Here is a 12693-nt window from a genome sequence, read left to right on the forward strand (position 1 = left end):
CTCAAACTTACCGCCGCAGATCGCCAAAAATCGTATTATCTGGAATATCATCAATACACCATGCCCAGAAGAAAGGTGAAGTGCTTATTTTTAGAGGATATTCTCCGTGAACCAAGTAAAAACGCAGACAATTCCCACTATGAAGCAGTGTTTTGTAAATTAATATATATTTGATTAATGACTCGTATGATTTTGAATTGCCACACCATTTGTTGCTTGTTGCAACCACTGTCTGGTGTGAGGGTATCACTGCGTGAGTAATATTTAGTACAACAGCTTTCTTTCGCCGTTGTTGCCATAAGTGCATGTGAAATGAATTTAAAAAACATAATAATTTCTCACTTTCTGTGTTTATTTCCCTGTGCTGCTTATTCAGTAGTCACTGTGTGCTTGGCCAGATAATGATGAAAGCTTTGAAAAGTTTCCAGTCCTGATTTGGCATTGCCAGAACAAGGAAGGAGTTTTAAACCAGTAGCAGAGCAGCAGACGTTGAAGTGATTACCTTCCGCGTTGATCTCAAAAAGTTCATGAAACAGAAAGGAACCAGAATGAAATTTGACATGACCAGTTCACAGGCTCCAATATCGCAGAATGATAAGAATCATTCCAGGCCATTATTGGTGGGAAATTTACCCTCTTACTTTTTTTGAAAGGAATATGATCTAGGTGTAATGACCACTAGGTTTTCCACAGCCACAGCCATGAAAACATATATATGGAAAAATTGCTAAAAGGCCTGCCAGATTTTCAGACTTAAAATAGGTACTGGCAGGCATGTTGAAAAAAGGTATGAAAATTTAAGTTATATTTAAAAACAACCCAAGAGCAAACTTAGGTTAAAAATCAAGTTAAAACAAACATCCCACAACAAGAATTATGGTTCCATCTGTATTAGAAGCAAAGTTACATCCAAGTGGAATTCAATGAAAATTAAGCTAGTTGATGTCTGCCATGCAAATAAGACTCCGCACCATTAAATTTAAACTGTTTCAGGACAAGTTAGGGAAGTGTCACTGAAACCAGTGGAGGAGATATTCACACGTGTTAGACTTATTGTTCTGATTTGTGTAAGTCCTACGACACAGGGCGACCCTACAAATACAGTGCTAATCATCCCTCACTCTTGATCTTGAGGGTACTATTCTACTAATGGAAAAACACATGAAACATTATGAAGACATACTACTACTGGCAGTGTGGCTAAGTTAATTGAAAAAAGTAAATTATTATTTTTTTAATACATATTTCCTACTTTTTAAATTGTCATACATGTATTGTTTTAATCTCTAAAAGTAAAACCAGGGATTTTGTATTCTGCTTTTGCAGAGAACAGCAGTGGCAGACTCTGTGTCTGATGACAGCGATCATTCCCATGGTGGTGCCGACAGTGAAGATGACACCCGAGCTGCCACCCGCATCACTCGACGGTCAGCTGCAGGCACCAAAGGTTTGGTTGGTCAGAGGGTGGAATGAAAACCAGAACCCCATTGTGCTTAAAAAAGAAAAAAAATCTTTGTCAAGTGACACACTCAACATTAATCCAGTCACATCATATAATGTGGATCACAAGCAGCCTATCATTGTTTAGCAGGAGCAAAAACTTACTAATTAGCAATATTGCTGGCCTGCTATGACTATCAAGGTAGTTGACAGAGGTTTAGAAACACATGTAAAAGAGTGGACTGCTCCAGTAGCTTCAGATGTGGCTGTTTCATTTTACTTAGGTATTTGATGTATTGGGGGTTGTTTTCAATCAAATCAGTGAAATGATGTGTCATGATTTTGAATTATGACAGTTTTATTGCATCCTATGTTAGTATATATCATATGTTTTCTTCATTTTTTGATTGAGATTATAAAGATAGACCTTCAGAATGCTTCTCTGCTGCACATATAAATGAAATGTAAACCTGACGTTGTCAAATATCAAGCAATGATTAAAGATAGAAATATAATAAATCAATACAGTGTCAACATCACAACCTTCAGTTTGTTAACATTTTTGTGTGATTGTATTGTGTGTAAGCAGAAGATGTAATTTGGGTGGATTCATATAATTTTTTTACACCATTTTTTTAAGTATTTTTTTTTTCAAATAAAGAAATTGCTACTCAGAAGTCTCAAGAGGTTAGCAGGTCTATCGTGTAAGGGTATCTTGATGTTTTTAATCCTTTTGATAGTTTGTAAATTAGACATGCATTATGGTATGGTTTTGCACGCAGCTCAGGTTGCATGTTTGTTGCAATGCTTGCTGTGGAGAAACAGCTGCGATCAAAACCTACAGCAAACCCTGCGGGGAAGGCAAGCCAAAGGTGTGGCACAGATGTAGCTAGCTGTGCCATGTATGTTGCTGCCTACAAGACAACATTTTCTAATATACACTTACTTGCCAATGTGTCAACAGTGAGAACTTCTTCCAGCATAATATACATGAACTTGCCAGTGTGTCAAAAGTGTTCTGATCAGTTTGTGCATTATGTTTGTCACTGTTCCTTGATTGTTGTTTGTCCAGTGAGAAAGTGATACTCAAACTGCCAATTAAAGATAACGAGATTCTTTGGATTGCTCTCCAGAGGACAGTACAAAATTGAAACATGTATATTTGACATAAACAAGAAAGACTGATCATTGTTCTGAAATGAAATGCTTATTTCTTGCAGTGATGCCCATCCCTCTCCCTGCAGTAGTAAGGAAGCGCAAAGAGCCTCCAGCTTCAGGGTCGGACTCGGATGGAGAGCACTCCTCAAAGAGTCCTCCTGAGAAGAAGAAGAAAGGGAAGATGGGGAAACCAGCTGTGGTGCCGGCAGCACAGAACGGAGAGGGTGAAGTTGGCAAGGCAGATTCTAAGGACTGGTTTGCAGAGAAGAGAGCCTTGCCCAAGGCTGACTACAATGAAAGCACAGCCCACTGTCCCCTGCCTGGCTGTGATTCCAAAGGTGAAGCCAATGAGCTGCCTGTGTCCAGATGTGTATTGATTATTGTTCCATGCATCTGTGTCTTTTGTGTTTTTTGTTGTTTTTCTCTCGGTTCTTAGGGAAGCATTTGCATCCCTTATTTTTCTGTTTGAAAATAGTTTTTATTTAATATGTATAACGAGAGTGGGATAAAAAGTGTGTGCTTATGCATGTTCATGTGCATGTGTATGTGAGAGAAAGCACGAGCGAATGAACGCATATCGTGTGTGTGTGTGTGTGTGTGTGTGTGAATCAAGACTATACATTTTTGGATTTCAGTTCTGTTTGCATACCCTGCAAAAGCCCAAGCAGCTCCTTTAAGACAGTCTTTAAGCAACAAGTCTTTTTCTTTTTGTATTTGACTTGCATGCTCTGTTGTGGACTGGTGGCTGGATGTCTCCTGAAGGTCTAGTGAATTTTGCTTCATGGTACTGCAGCATTTGTTAAGCTGTGGGTTTTTTGTGTGTGTGCAGGTCACTTAAGTGGACGTCATGAATCTCATCGCACCCTGACTTCTTGTCCACTCTATCACAACACAACTGCTGATGAGTGTAAGGTCAGTGTTGACTAAATTTGATTTCCATTTTTTTTTTTTTTAGCTTTCACAGAATCAATATTTACAATTTACATCCTTGATAATGCCCTGTGTGGTTATCTGGGCTATGAGCATCGGAGTACAAAAAGAACGTCGACAGGCAATGTTTACTGTGTGTGGGATGGTCCTTGCCCGGTTCATGCACAGGTGTAGGTGTTGACAGGCTTATGTAGGTAATGTGTATGGACATTTGACAGGCTTTTGTGGGGTAGACGTGTTTGTACATTTTATGATGTATTTGTACATATGTGTTTGTCATGGTGTGTGAGACTGAAAACATGTTCGTTGTAATGTAGAAAGAGGTCATGTGGATCAGATAAGAAATTTGTAATGTTGTAAGTCAGCTTGCACAAAGTTTATTTAAAGGCTGATCTTATTCCTTAAGAATGATATAAATTCCAGTGATATTTTATGATAATTGTTTTCAGAGACGATATGACGCCCGCTTGAAGTCTGTTCAGGAGAAGAAAAAGATTGAAGCTGAACTGAATGACAGAAGAGGGTTGAGACACCAGGTAAGAAAGGCATATGTGCTTATTACTGTATATAGTAATCTTGGCTTTCTTTTTTCTTTTTCTTTTTTTTTTGTGGAAAAGTATGAAGCATTATGAAACTTGGTTGGAAGCTTGATTATAGAAACTCTAAATAAATTATCACAACTAATAGTGTTAATGGCCTGAAAAATGATATGAAATCAAGAATTGCATTTTTAGAATCAAGAATTGCTTATTTAGATATTAAACGTACAGGTGATGTAAAGAACAAGAAAAACTGAAAATAAATTCCATCACATGAAAAGAAAATTGTGACGAAATCTTTGTACATTACAGTCTAATTGAGTAAAGTGACATATATCAAAGTCTTACGATACTACTGAAGTGACAAACTAGAGTGATCTTAGTCAGGAAAGTCTTAAGTGATTTGATAGAGTTATCTATATTTTCAGTGATTGATCTGATTAAAATGATATACTATAGAAATCTGAATGGTGTAAAAATGACATGCTGTAATGATCTATTTGGAGTGATCTAATTTTTGAAGTCACATACTACAAGGATATAATTCAGTAAACTGACATGCAAGAGTGATTTAATTGAGTGAAGTGATGTACTACATGTATCTAATTTGGTAAACTAACATGCTAGAGTGATCTAATTTAGTGAAGTGACATACTGTAGAGATCTAATTTAATAAAAAGACATGTTAGAATGACCTAATTTAGTAAACTGAAATGCTAGAGAGAGAGAGGTAATTTAGTGAAATGACATACCACAGTGATCAAATTCAATATACAATAAAAACAAAGATTGAAGGTCCCATGGCTTTATACAGCCATGGATTTTATTTCCTTCGAGCCATGTAATTATGTGACCTGATTGACGACATTATTTGACATAGAACAAGAACGCCAGAGAATCGACAGACACACAGGAAATAAGAAAAAACTTAGCTGTATAAAGAACACAGGAACAGGAGTCAAGATGGCTGCTGCCAGAAGAGGGTGCTAGTCAGGGTGGCATAGGGGAGGTTACCTACTGCTGGGAGGTTATTGGCCATAGTTATTTCGTTTTCTCCGCATAGGCGGGTATTAGTTTGCACAGGACAGGGATGTCAGACCCCTGGCGGAGTCTGCACTAGTGGGTCATGGTAAGTATGTTAGATAAACGTAATTTTAGGAAGAAAATTTCCTTTTAACCTTACCCAGCCAAAGTCAGGTACCCAGTCACACCTGGGTGGAGTGAGGCAAATCATAGTAAAGTGCCTTTCCCAAGGACACACCAGGAGGTTGAAAGAGGGGATCAGAACCTGACCATTGGAATGGACCAGAAGTGCAACACCTTACTGATGGTGTGTCTCCAGAAATCATAACACTAGAGCGATCTGATTTTGTTTAGTGACATAGGAGAGTAACATCTGATGAAAAGTTGTTGAAATGCTAGGAGTGGAGTGGGAGGAGGGATGTTCATTATTGGCATTAAAAAAGAAAAATCTCATCTGCTATGGTAAAGGTGCGGTGTGTGTTCATTATTTTGTCAGGAATCCACCAGCTTACAGGGTTGGCACAATGTCTTGGAAGTATGGAATAGTCTTGGAAGATATAGTTTGACCTTCAAGGTCTGGAAAAGTCATGGGAATTTTGATGAAATCCCTTGACCAGTACCTTTCAACAATGTGCTTAATGCATTTAAATTGATTAAAACAATAAGCAAACAATTAATTAAAAAAAAAAAAGCCTTAAAGTCATGAAAATTGTACTTTGATACTGGGATATTTGCCAGTATCTTTTGTCAGTGGTGTAGCAGACAAATGTGTGATTCAGTTTGGTTTTGTATTTGGTATAGAAAATTTTCAGTCTGGTCTGGGAAAGGTCTAGAAAAAGGGTGGAAGTTTGATGGTCACATGTGCAGGAACACTCAGCTTGACCATCTGACAGTGCAGTACAGATGCATAATGAAGAGCAGTGACTGACTGGAATGGTGGTTAGTTGTAACGTGTCTGCCTAGGAAGTGAGAGAATCTGAGCACATGAAATCAAATCCCACACTCGCCAATATTTTCACCCTCTCCAATAGACTTTCAGTGGTGGTCTGGACACTAGTCATTCAGATGAGGTGATAAACTGAAGTCCTGTGTGTAGCATGCACTTAGTGGATGTACAAGAACCCACAGCAACAGAAGGGTTGTCCCTGGCAGAATTCTATAGAAAAATCCACTCTGATAGGAAAATGAATACACCTGCAGGCAGAAAAAAGGGGGGGTGCTGCACTGAAGTGATGTGCTTTCCCTGGGGAGAATTCACACAGAGGAATCTGTTGTGACAAAATATAACGCAATGCAATGCAGTGCAGTGCAATACATTACACTACACTGCACTGCACTGCACTGCACCGCACCACACCACACCACACCACACCACACCACTACACCACACTACACCACTACACTACACTACACTACACTACATTACACTACACCACACCACTACACTACAATGCAACACAAGACAAGTGACTGACCATGAACTACAGATGCAGAGCGAGGAGCAGAAGCTGAAGGTGGAGCGGATGCGGGCAGCAAGGCAGAAGGTGGAAGAGTTTGGAGTGGAGCTGCAGGAGAAGCACAGCAGGCACCGGGAGGCGTACCACATGACACGACAGCCCCTGCTGGAGGGCCTGGCCTCTCACTATGACCTGGAGCTCTTCAAGGAGGCCCAGGCCCGCGCCTGTGAACTGTTGGTCAGTCTGACCACTGTTCATGTCAGCACTTCCTGTCTGTTGACCACCTGTCCATATCTAAACATTCTGTCTGTTGACCACCTGTCTATTGACCACCTGTCCATGTCTAAACATACTGTCTGTTGACCACCTGCCTATTGACCACCTGTCCATGTCTGAACATACTGTCTGTTGACCACCTGTCTATTGACCACCTGTCCATATCTAAACATTCTGTCTGTTGACCACCTGTCTATTGACCACCAGTACATGTCTGAACATACTGTCTGTTGACCACCTGTCTGTTGACCACCTGTCTATTGACCACCTGTCCATATCTAAACATTCTGTCTGTTGACCACATGTCTATTGACCACCTGTCCATATCTAAACATACTGTCTGTTGACCACATGTCTATTGACCACCTGTCCATATCTAAACATTCTGTCTGTTGACCACCTGTCTATTGACCACCTGTCCATATCTAAACATTCTGTCTGTTGACCACCTGTCTATTGACCACCTGTCCATGTCTAAACATACTGTCTGTTGACCACCTGCCTATTGACCACCTGTCCATGTCTGAACATACTGTCTGTTGACCACCTGTCTATTGACCACCTGTCCATGTCTAAACATTCTGTCTGTTGACCACATGTCTATTGACCACCAGTACATGTCAGCACATCTATTGACCACCTGTCCATGTGTGCACATTCTGTCTGTTGACCACCTGTACATGTCAGCACATCTATTGACCACCTGTCCATGTCTGCACATTCTGTCTATTGACCACCTGTACATGTCAGCACATCTATTGACCACCTGCCCATGTCTGCTGTCCTGTCTATCCATGGCTGTGCATCTATTCAGCCATAAGGATCGCAGTTTGTGCAGCCTTCTCTTGACCATATTGAGTTTTCTTTTCTCAGTGGCCTTTGTGAATTTTAGTCAATATAAATTTGAAGAATTGTTGCTGTCAGCTTTTGTGAATGTCTAACATATTACTCGGTATTGTATCAGAGTCTTAGTATTTCTAAAAACTTTCAAATGTTTCATATAATGACATATATATATGAATTTCTATATCGTTTCTGTGATTCTGGTGATCCCCTCACATTGCGAGTGTTCCAAGCTCCATATGTGGACTGGGATTTTTATTCCCCTCTCCGTTACGCATTGAGTGGTGGTCTGGGTAGTAGTCATTCGGATGAGATAAACCGAGGTCTCATGAGCAGCATGTACTTAACGCACATTCAAGAATCCACAGCAACAAGAGTTGTCAGAGGTAAAATTCTGTAGAAAAAGTCTGCTTTGAAAGCAAGCAAAAAACACTTAGAAAAAAGGGTAGTGCTGCATAGTGGCGATGCGCTCTCCCCAGGGAGAGCAGCCTGATTTCACATAGAAATATCTGTTGTGACAGACAGTAATATCATGCAGTGTAGTGCAGTGCAATACAACACAACGCATTGACTGATGTGTGCTTTGTTCATGTCTGTGTGTTCTGCTGCACAGGAACATCAGATGACCCAGCACTACCAGAAGTCTGACCTGCAGGAATATCGCATCAAGAAGATGGAGATGGGTCGCTTTGAGATTGCCACCTGGTACTCCTCACCCTACCCTGAAGAATATGCACGTCTCCCCAAGATCTACCTCTGTGAATTCTGCCTCAAGTACATGAAGACAGCCACCATACTCCGGCGACACTTGGTCAGTTATTCTTCATTGCTTGATTTCACTGTATGTTTTTTTTTTTTTTTTTTTAATCTTTAAAAAAAAATTTTTATGATGGTGACTTCTTTAAATGTTGGTTTAACTCTCTCCGGACGAAGGAATGCATGAGCATTCCTACATAAAAAGTATTCGGTTTCAGACGATGGAATGGAATAGCATTTTCAAGAAATAAAAATCCGGTCGTCTGCTCGCGTGCCAGCCTGTTAGCAAAGCGGGCTCTTCTCAAAAGTTGTGAAGCGAACAAGGCAGCGACGGCAACATTTTAGGGTTGCCGAAGTACTTGAAATGCTACAAACTGAAGGGTTGGACATTGAAGAGGTGGATGATGACAAAGAAGAAAGCGAATTTAATGCATTAAGCGAGTATGGGTATGGTGATTCGGGGTGAAAAATTGGCAGTATTTTCTACATATGGCAAAACTGTAAAAATAAGATGAGAAATTTGATTTTTTTAAATATGTAATAGCTCAACACGTAATAAACCAGTTCTGAAAGTTTCATTTTCTTACTCTGTATTTTGTATTTTTTGTAATTTTTTTCCAAACCCTTACAAATGGGCCATCTGTGGGGAAAAGCAAGGGAGAAAACTTGTCGTCCCGAGTGAGTTAATTACACATACTTAACCGTGACCCAACTAGTGCAGACTCCAGCAGGGGTGTGACATTCCTGTCCTGTGCAAACTACTATCCGCCTATGCAGAGAAAACGAAAGCAACTACGGCCGATAACCTCCTGGAAGTAGGTAACCTCCCCTTTGTCCCGCTGGCTAGCGCCCTCTTTTTCCGGCAGCCATCATGACTCCTGTTCTTGTGCTCTTCATATGGCTAAGTTTTTTTCCGTATTTTCTGAAAGAATCCATGGTGATAAAAGACACAGAAATACAGGAATTACCCTGCACCAGACACGTTTAGAATATGACTATTTTCTTTGTTTCAGATGTTAGCTGCAGAATCACCTTTACAATTTATGGTTTACAGAAATTCCTTTTCAGAGGTGCTCACACGTAGAAGTGTTGACATATGTGTTTGGATATAAGTGTGTGTGTCTGTATGTCTATAAACACTTCTTTGATGTTCAGATTAATGGCATTTAATGTTTATATTGTGAATTTGTTGCTACAGGCAGACTTGCTATCAATTTAGCACCAGCACTATTTTTCCCTTAGCAGCAAATGCACCAGTTCTGGAACTTGTTAAAGTAGAAAGAAAAAAATAATTAGAAATACTGTTCATGCTTTCATACTTCAGCACATGACACATTGTGCTTAAATGCACGAGTCTTGGGATCTTCGGTTTTTGTTACTCTTATGTATATGTAAATATTTCAAATTATGCTAATGTATACTTTGTTTAAAGTTAAAGTGCACAGTTAAAGTGTTACAGCAGTGTAGCCATCAGGCATTTATAGTACACATCTCATCATTTCAGTCATATATATATATATATATATATATATACACATACACTAATATGTGTATAGACATCATTGATACAGAAATGCTTGAACACCTGCTTCATGAATGCACGCACATGTACCTGTTGTATGTTTTTCTAGTCATGTGAAAGTTTCATATCCCAAGTATTTTGAACAACAGAATTACACTAAGTTGTGGGGACCATTGGACTTAGTAGCAGTGAACTGTGTGCAGGCTAAGTGTGTGTGGAGACACCCTCCGGGGGATGAGATCTACAGGAAGAACAACCTGTCAGTCTTTGAAGTGGATGGCAAAAAGAACAAGGTACAGTCACTCTCCCATCACTGTCTACTTTCTCTGGTCAAGGGCAGTAACTACCAGTAGGGCGCTGACATGTCAACAGACCTGATTCATTATATGTGACCCACTCCCACGAAGGGTACACAAAGTATCATTTTGGACATTTGGAGTATTTGGTATCACCAGAAACTAGAGAAAAAGAGCTTTCTGGTGGTACTAAATATATTGTCAAGGGATAAATAGAAAGGAAGTTATGGTTAATATAAGTGTGCTGGTGGAAGTTCGGCCATTTTGAAAAAATGCCCTTCAAAGAGGAGTTAAAATGTCAAAACTACCTAGCAACTGGGTTTAAATGTTAACCTAACTGGATGAAATTTTGCACACATGTACTATACACCCTAATACACCTCTCAGGTGACTTATGGCTCATTACTATTGTGCAGTCTTGAGAAAATGAATTTAGAACTTTACATTTTTCACCAGTTCATGATTGGAAAAGCATTCAGACAAAACAGTCTTACCATAATAACATAAAAGCATTATACAGCAATAGTGTTTATTGCTTTACCACACAAGTAAAAAGAAATCTTACTTTTAAAAAAGAAATATATATACATAAAACAATAGAGAAAAAAAGTTATCTGATGAAGGATAAAACATGTTCTTGTTTTAGAATTAACAACTTTGCTCTCTCTCTCTCTCTCTCTCTCTCTCTCTCTCTCTCTCTCTCTCTCTCTCTCTCTCTCTCTCTCTCTCTCACACACACAAAAACACACACACACACAGTGACATAAATACACACTGCAGTATCCATTACAAATCAAAGTGAAACTGAAAGAAGAAGAAAAAAAAACCATACACTTGGTAACTGCTCTGGATCAACAGTACACACTTGAAATGTTTAAATCCTGAACTGGTCACACAGCATTCACTTGTCTCATACTAGTCACAATGGCTGAGCAGCGAGTTGGATAATGTTTAGGCATCAGCTTTTTTTTTCTTCTCCGTATAGTATGAACATGTGGTGTATGGTGAACACACTTTGCATCTCCTTGAAACTGAAAAACTGAAACTGTTGCTCAAGTCACAAGCATTGCAGCTGATGGTGAGGTCACATGGTGATGAAATATCCAGAATACACAATACATAAGCTACACACACACACACACACACACAAGCGCACGCAAACGTCCACTCTGTGAACTCTCATTCAGGCATCCGGATCTGGGGTCAGTCTGTCTCTTGCCTCCAATCGCACAAAGGGTCGAATGTTCCTGTATAAATAGTTTTGTCTTTCATGGGACAAACCAGGTGGTGGTATGAGAGCTGGCACATCATCCAGTTGAAGCAAGGCTTCTTCCGGATCTCCCACAAACCGAAATTCTGTCTCTTCATCTGCAAGAGTTTCTCTGTGAAAAACACTCCCGGGATTTTCTGCTGAAAAGCGAAAGTGTCCAATTTTTTTAATACCATTCAGTGTCCGGAAATGGGCGCTGAAAAACTCTTGCCAGTTGTATGTTTTGACAAGAGTTTGTCCATTTTCTGTGGCGACAACCTGTGGAATGTTTACTTTTTTCACAGGGGTACTCCTGCGAACCACATCCGACAGCTCTTGAAGAGAATGGACTTCATTTTTCCTGAAGGTTCTTTTCAGCAGCCCAAAACACCAGTCTGGTGCAAATTTTGTGTGGCCTGGTGGCATAAAATTGAGTGTGACAGACCTGTGCCTTCCAGTCATCACCCGCCAAGCAAAATACCACAGTACATACCGGTTCTTGTTTTGACCAGCACAGTTGTCACAGTGGAGCTGCACTTCACTCTCTCCAAGGCCATACTGGTCAAAAAAGTGGTGGAGATAGGAGATGACCGCATTAGACCCCTTGGTTGATGAGGCTCCTTCATCAATCAAGTAGTTTACCTGCTGTGGCAGACCCTCACAGCAGATACCAAAAATCCCCACCTTTCTGGGGGTCAGGAAGTAGATGGGGCCAGGTTGGTAGGGGCTGTGGGGAAGATGCACTTGCTGTGCAAAATCAAAGGAGTAGTGGGCAGTGATGTCCCTGCTGCATGGCCTGTTGGGTCCCAGGGAGATGATCTGCTGCTGTTCAACAACCGTCTTGCTCTGTGCCGTCATGCTTCTGTAGAGCACCCTCTCCTCCTCAACACGACTCAAATGAAGCTGTTGCTCCATCAGTAATTCTTGTTTTTCTTGGTCGTCAAGGTTGGCCCCTCTAAATATGCGGTGGTTGTTCGCTTGGCAGATCCAGCACAGGTCAGTCATGGACCGAGCAACAACTATAAATGGAAGAAGGGAAGCCCAGAGCTTCCTAAATGTAGAAATGGCCACTGGACGGAATCCTGCACACCACACAATGCAAGGAATGGTGAGGAAAATAAGAAAACCCTAAATGAAATATACTTGAATATACAGGTATACTTGAAATATACCTGTAATTGCAACTGCTCATGTGCACTTCTTT

General features: G+C 40.3%; 2 protein-coding genes across 2 annotated transcripts in view; one reads left to right on the forward strand and one right to left on the reverse strand.

The window, feature by feature from the left end:
* Positions 1-12693, forward strand: part of LOC143293802 (histone acetyltransferase KAT7-like) — a 23318-nt gene continuing 10625 nt past the window's right edge. Inside the window, exons 1-8 of the mRNA XM_076605056.1 lie at positions 1-75; positions 1327-1447; positions 2661-2936; positions 3428-3510; positions 3978-4064; positions 6578-6784; positions 8280-8477; positions 10148-10237. Coding sequence (XP_076461171.1) covers positions 61-75; positions 1327-1447; positions 2661-2936; positions 3428-3510; positions 3978-4064; positions 6578-6784; positions 8280-8477; positions 10148-10237 — 1077 coding nt within the window. The 5' untranslated portion in view covers positions 1-60. The remainder of the gene's footprint in view (positions 76-1326; positions 1448-2660; positions 2937-3427; positions 3511-3977; positions 4065-6577; positions 6785-8279; positions 8478-10147; positions 10238-12693) is intronic.
* The window catches only part of LOC143294352 (uncharacterized), a 3163-nt gene continuing 1426 nt past the window's right edge, over positions 10957-12693 (reverse strand). The window contains exon 2 of the mRNA XM_076605807.1: positions 10957-12571. Coding sequence (XP_076461922.1) covers positions 11424-12494 — 1071 coding nt within the window. The 5' untranslated portion in view covers positions 12495-12571 and the 3' untranslated portion in view covers positions 10957-11423. The remainder of the gene's footprint in view (positions 12572-12693) is intronic.

The sequence above is a fragment of the Babylonia areolata genome, chromosome 19, assembly GCF_041734735.1.
Source record: "Babylonia areolata isolate BAREFJ2019XMU chromosome 19, ASM4173473v1, whole genome shotgun sequence".
NCBI lineage: Eukaryota > Metazoa > Mollusca > Gastropoda > Neogastropoda > Buccinidae > Babylonia > Babylonia areolata.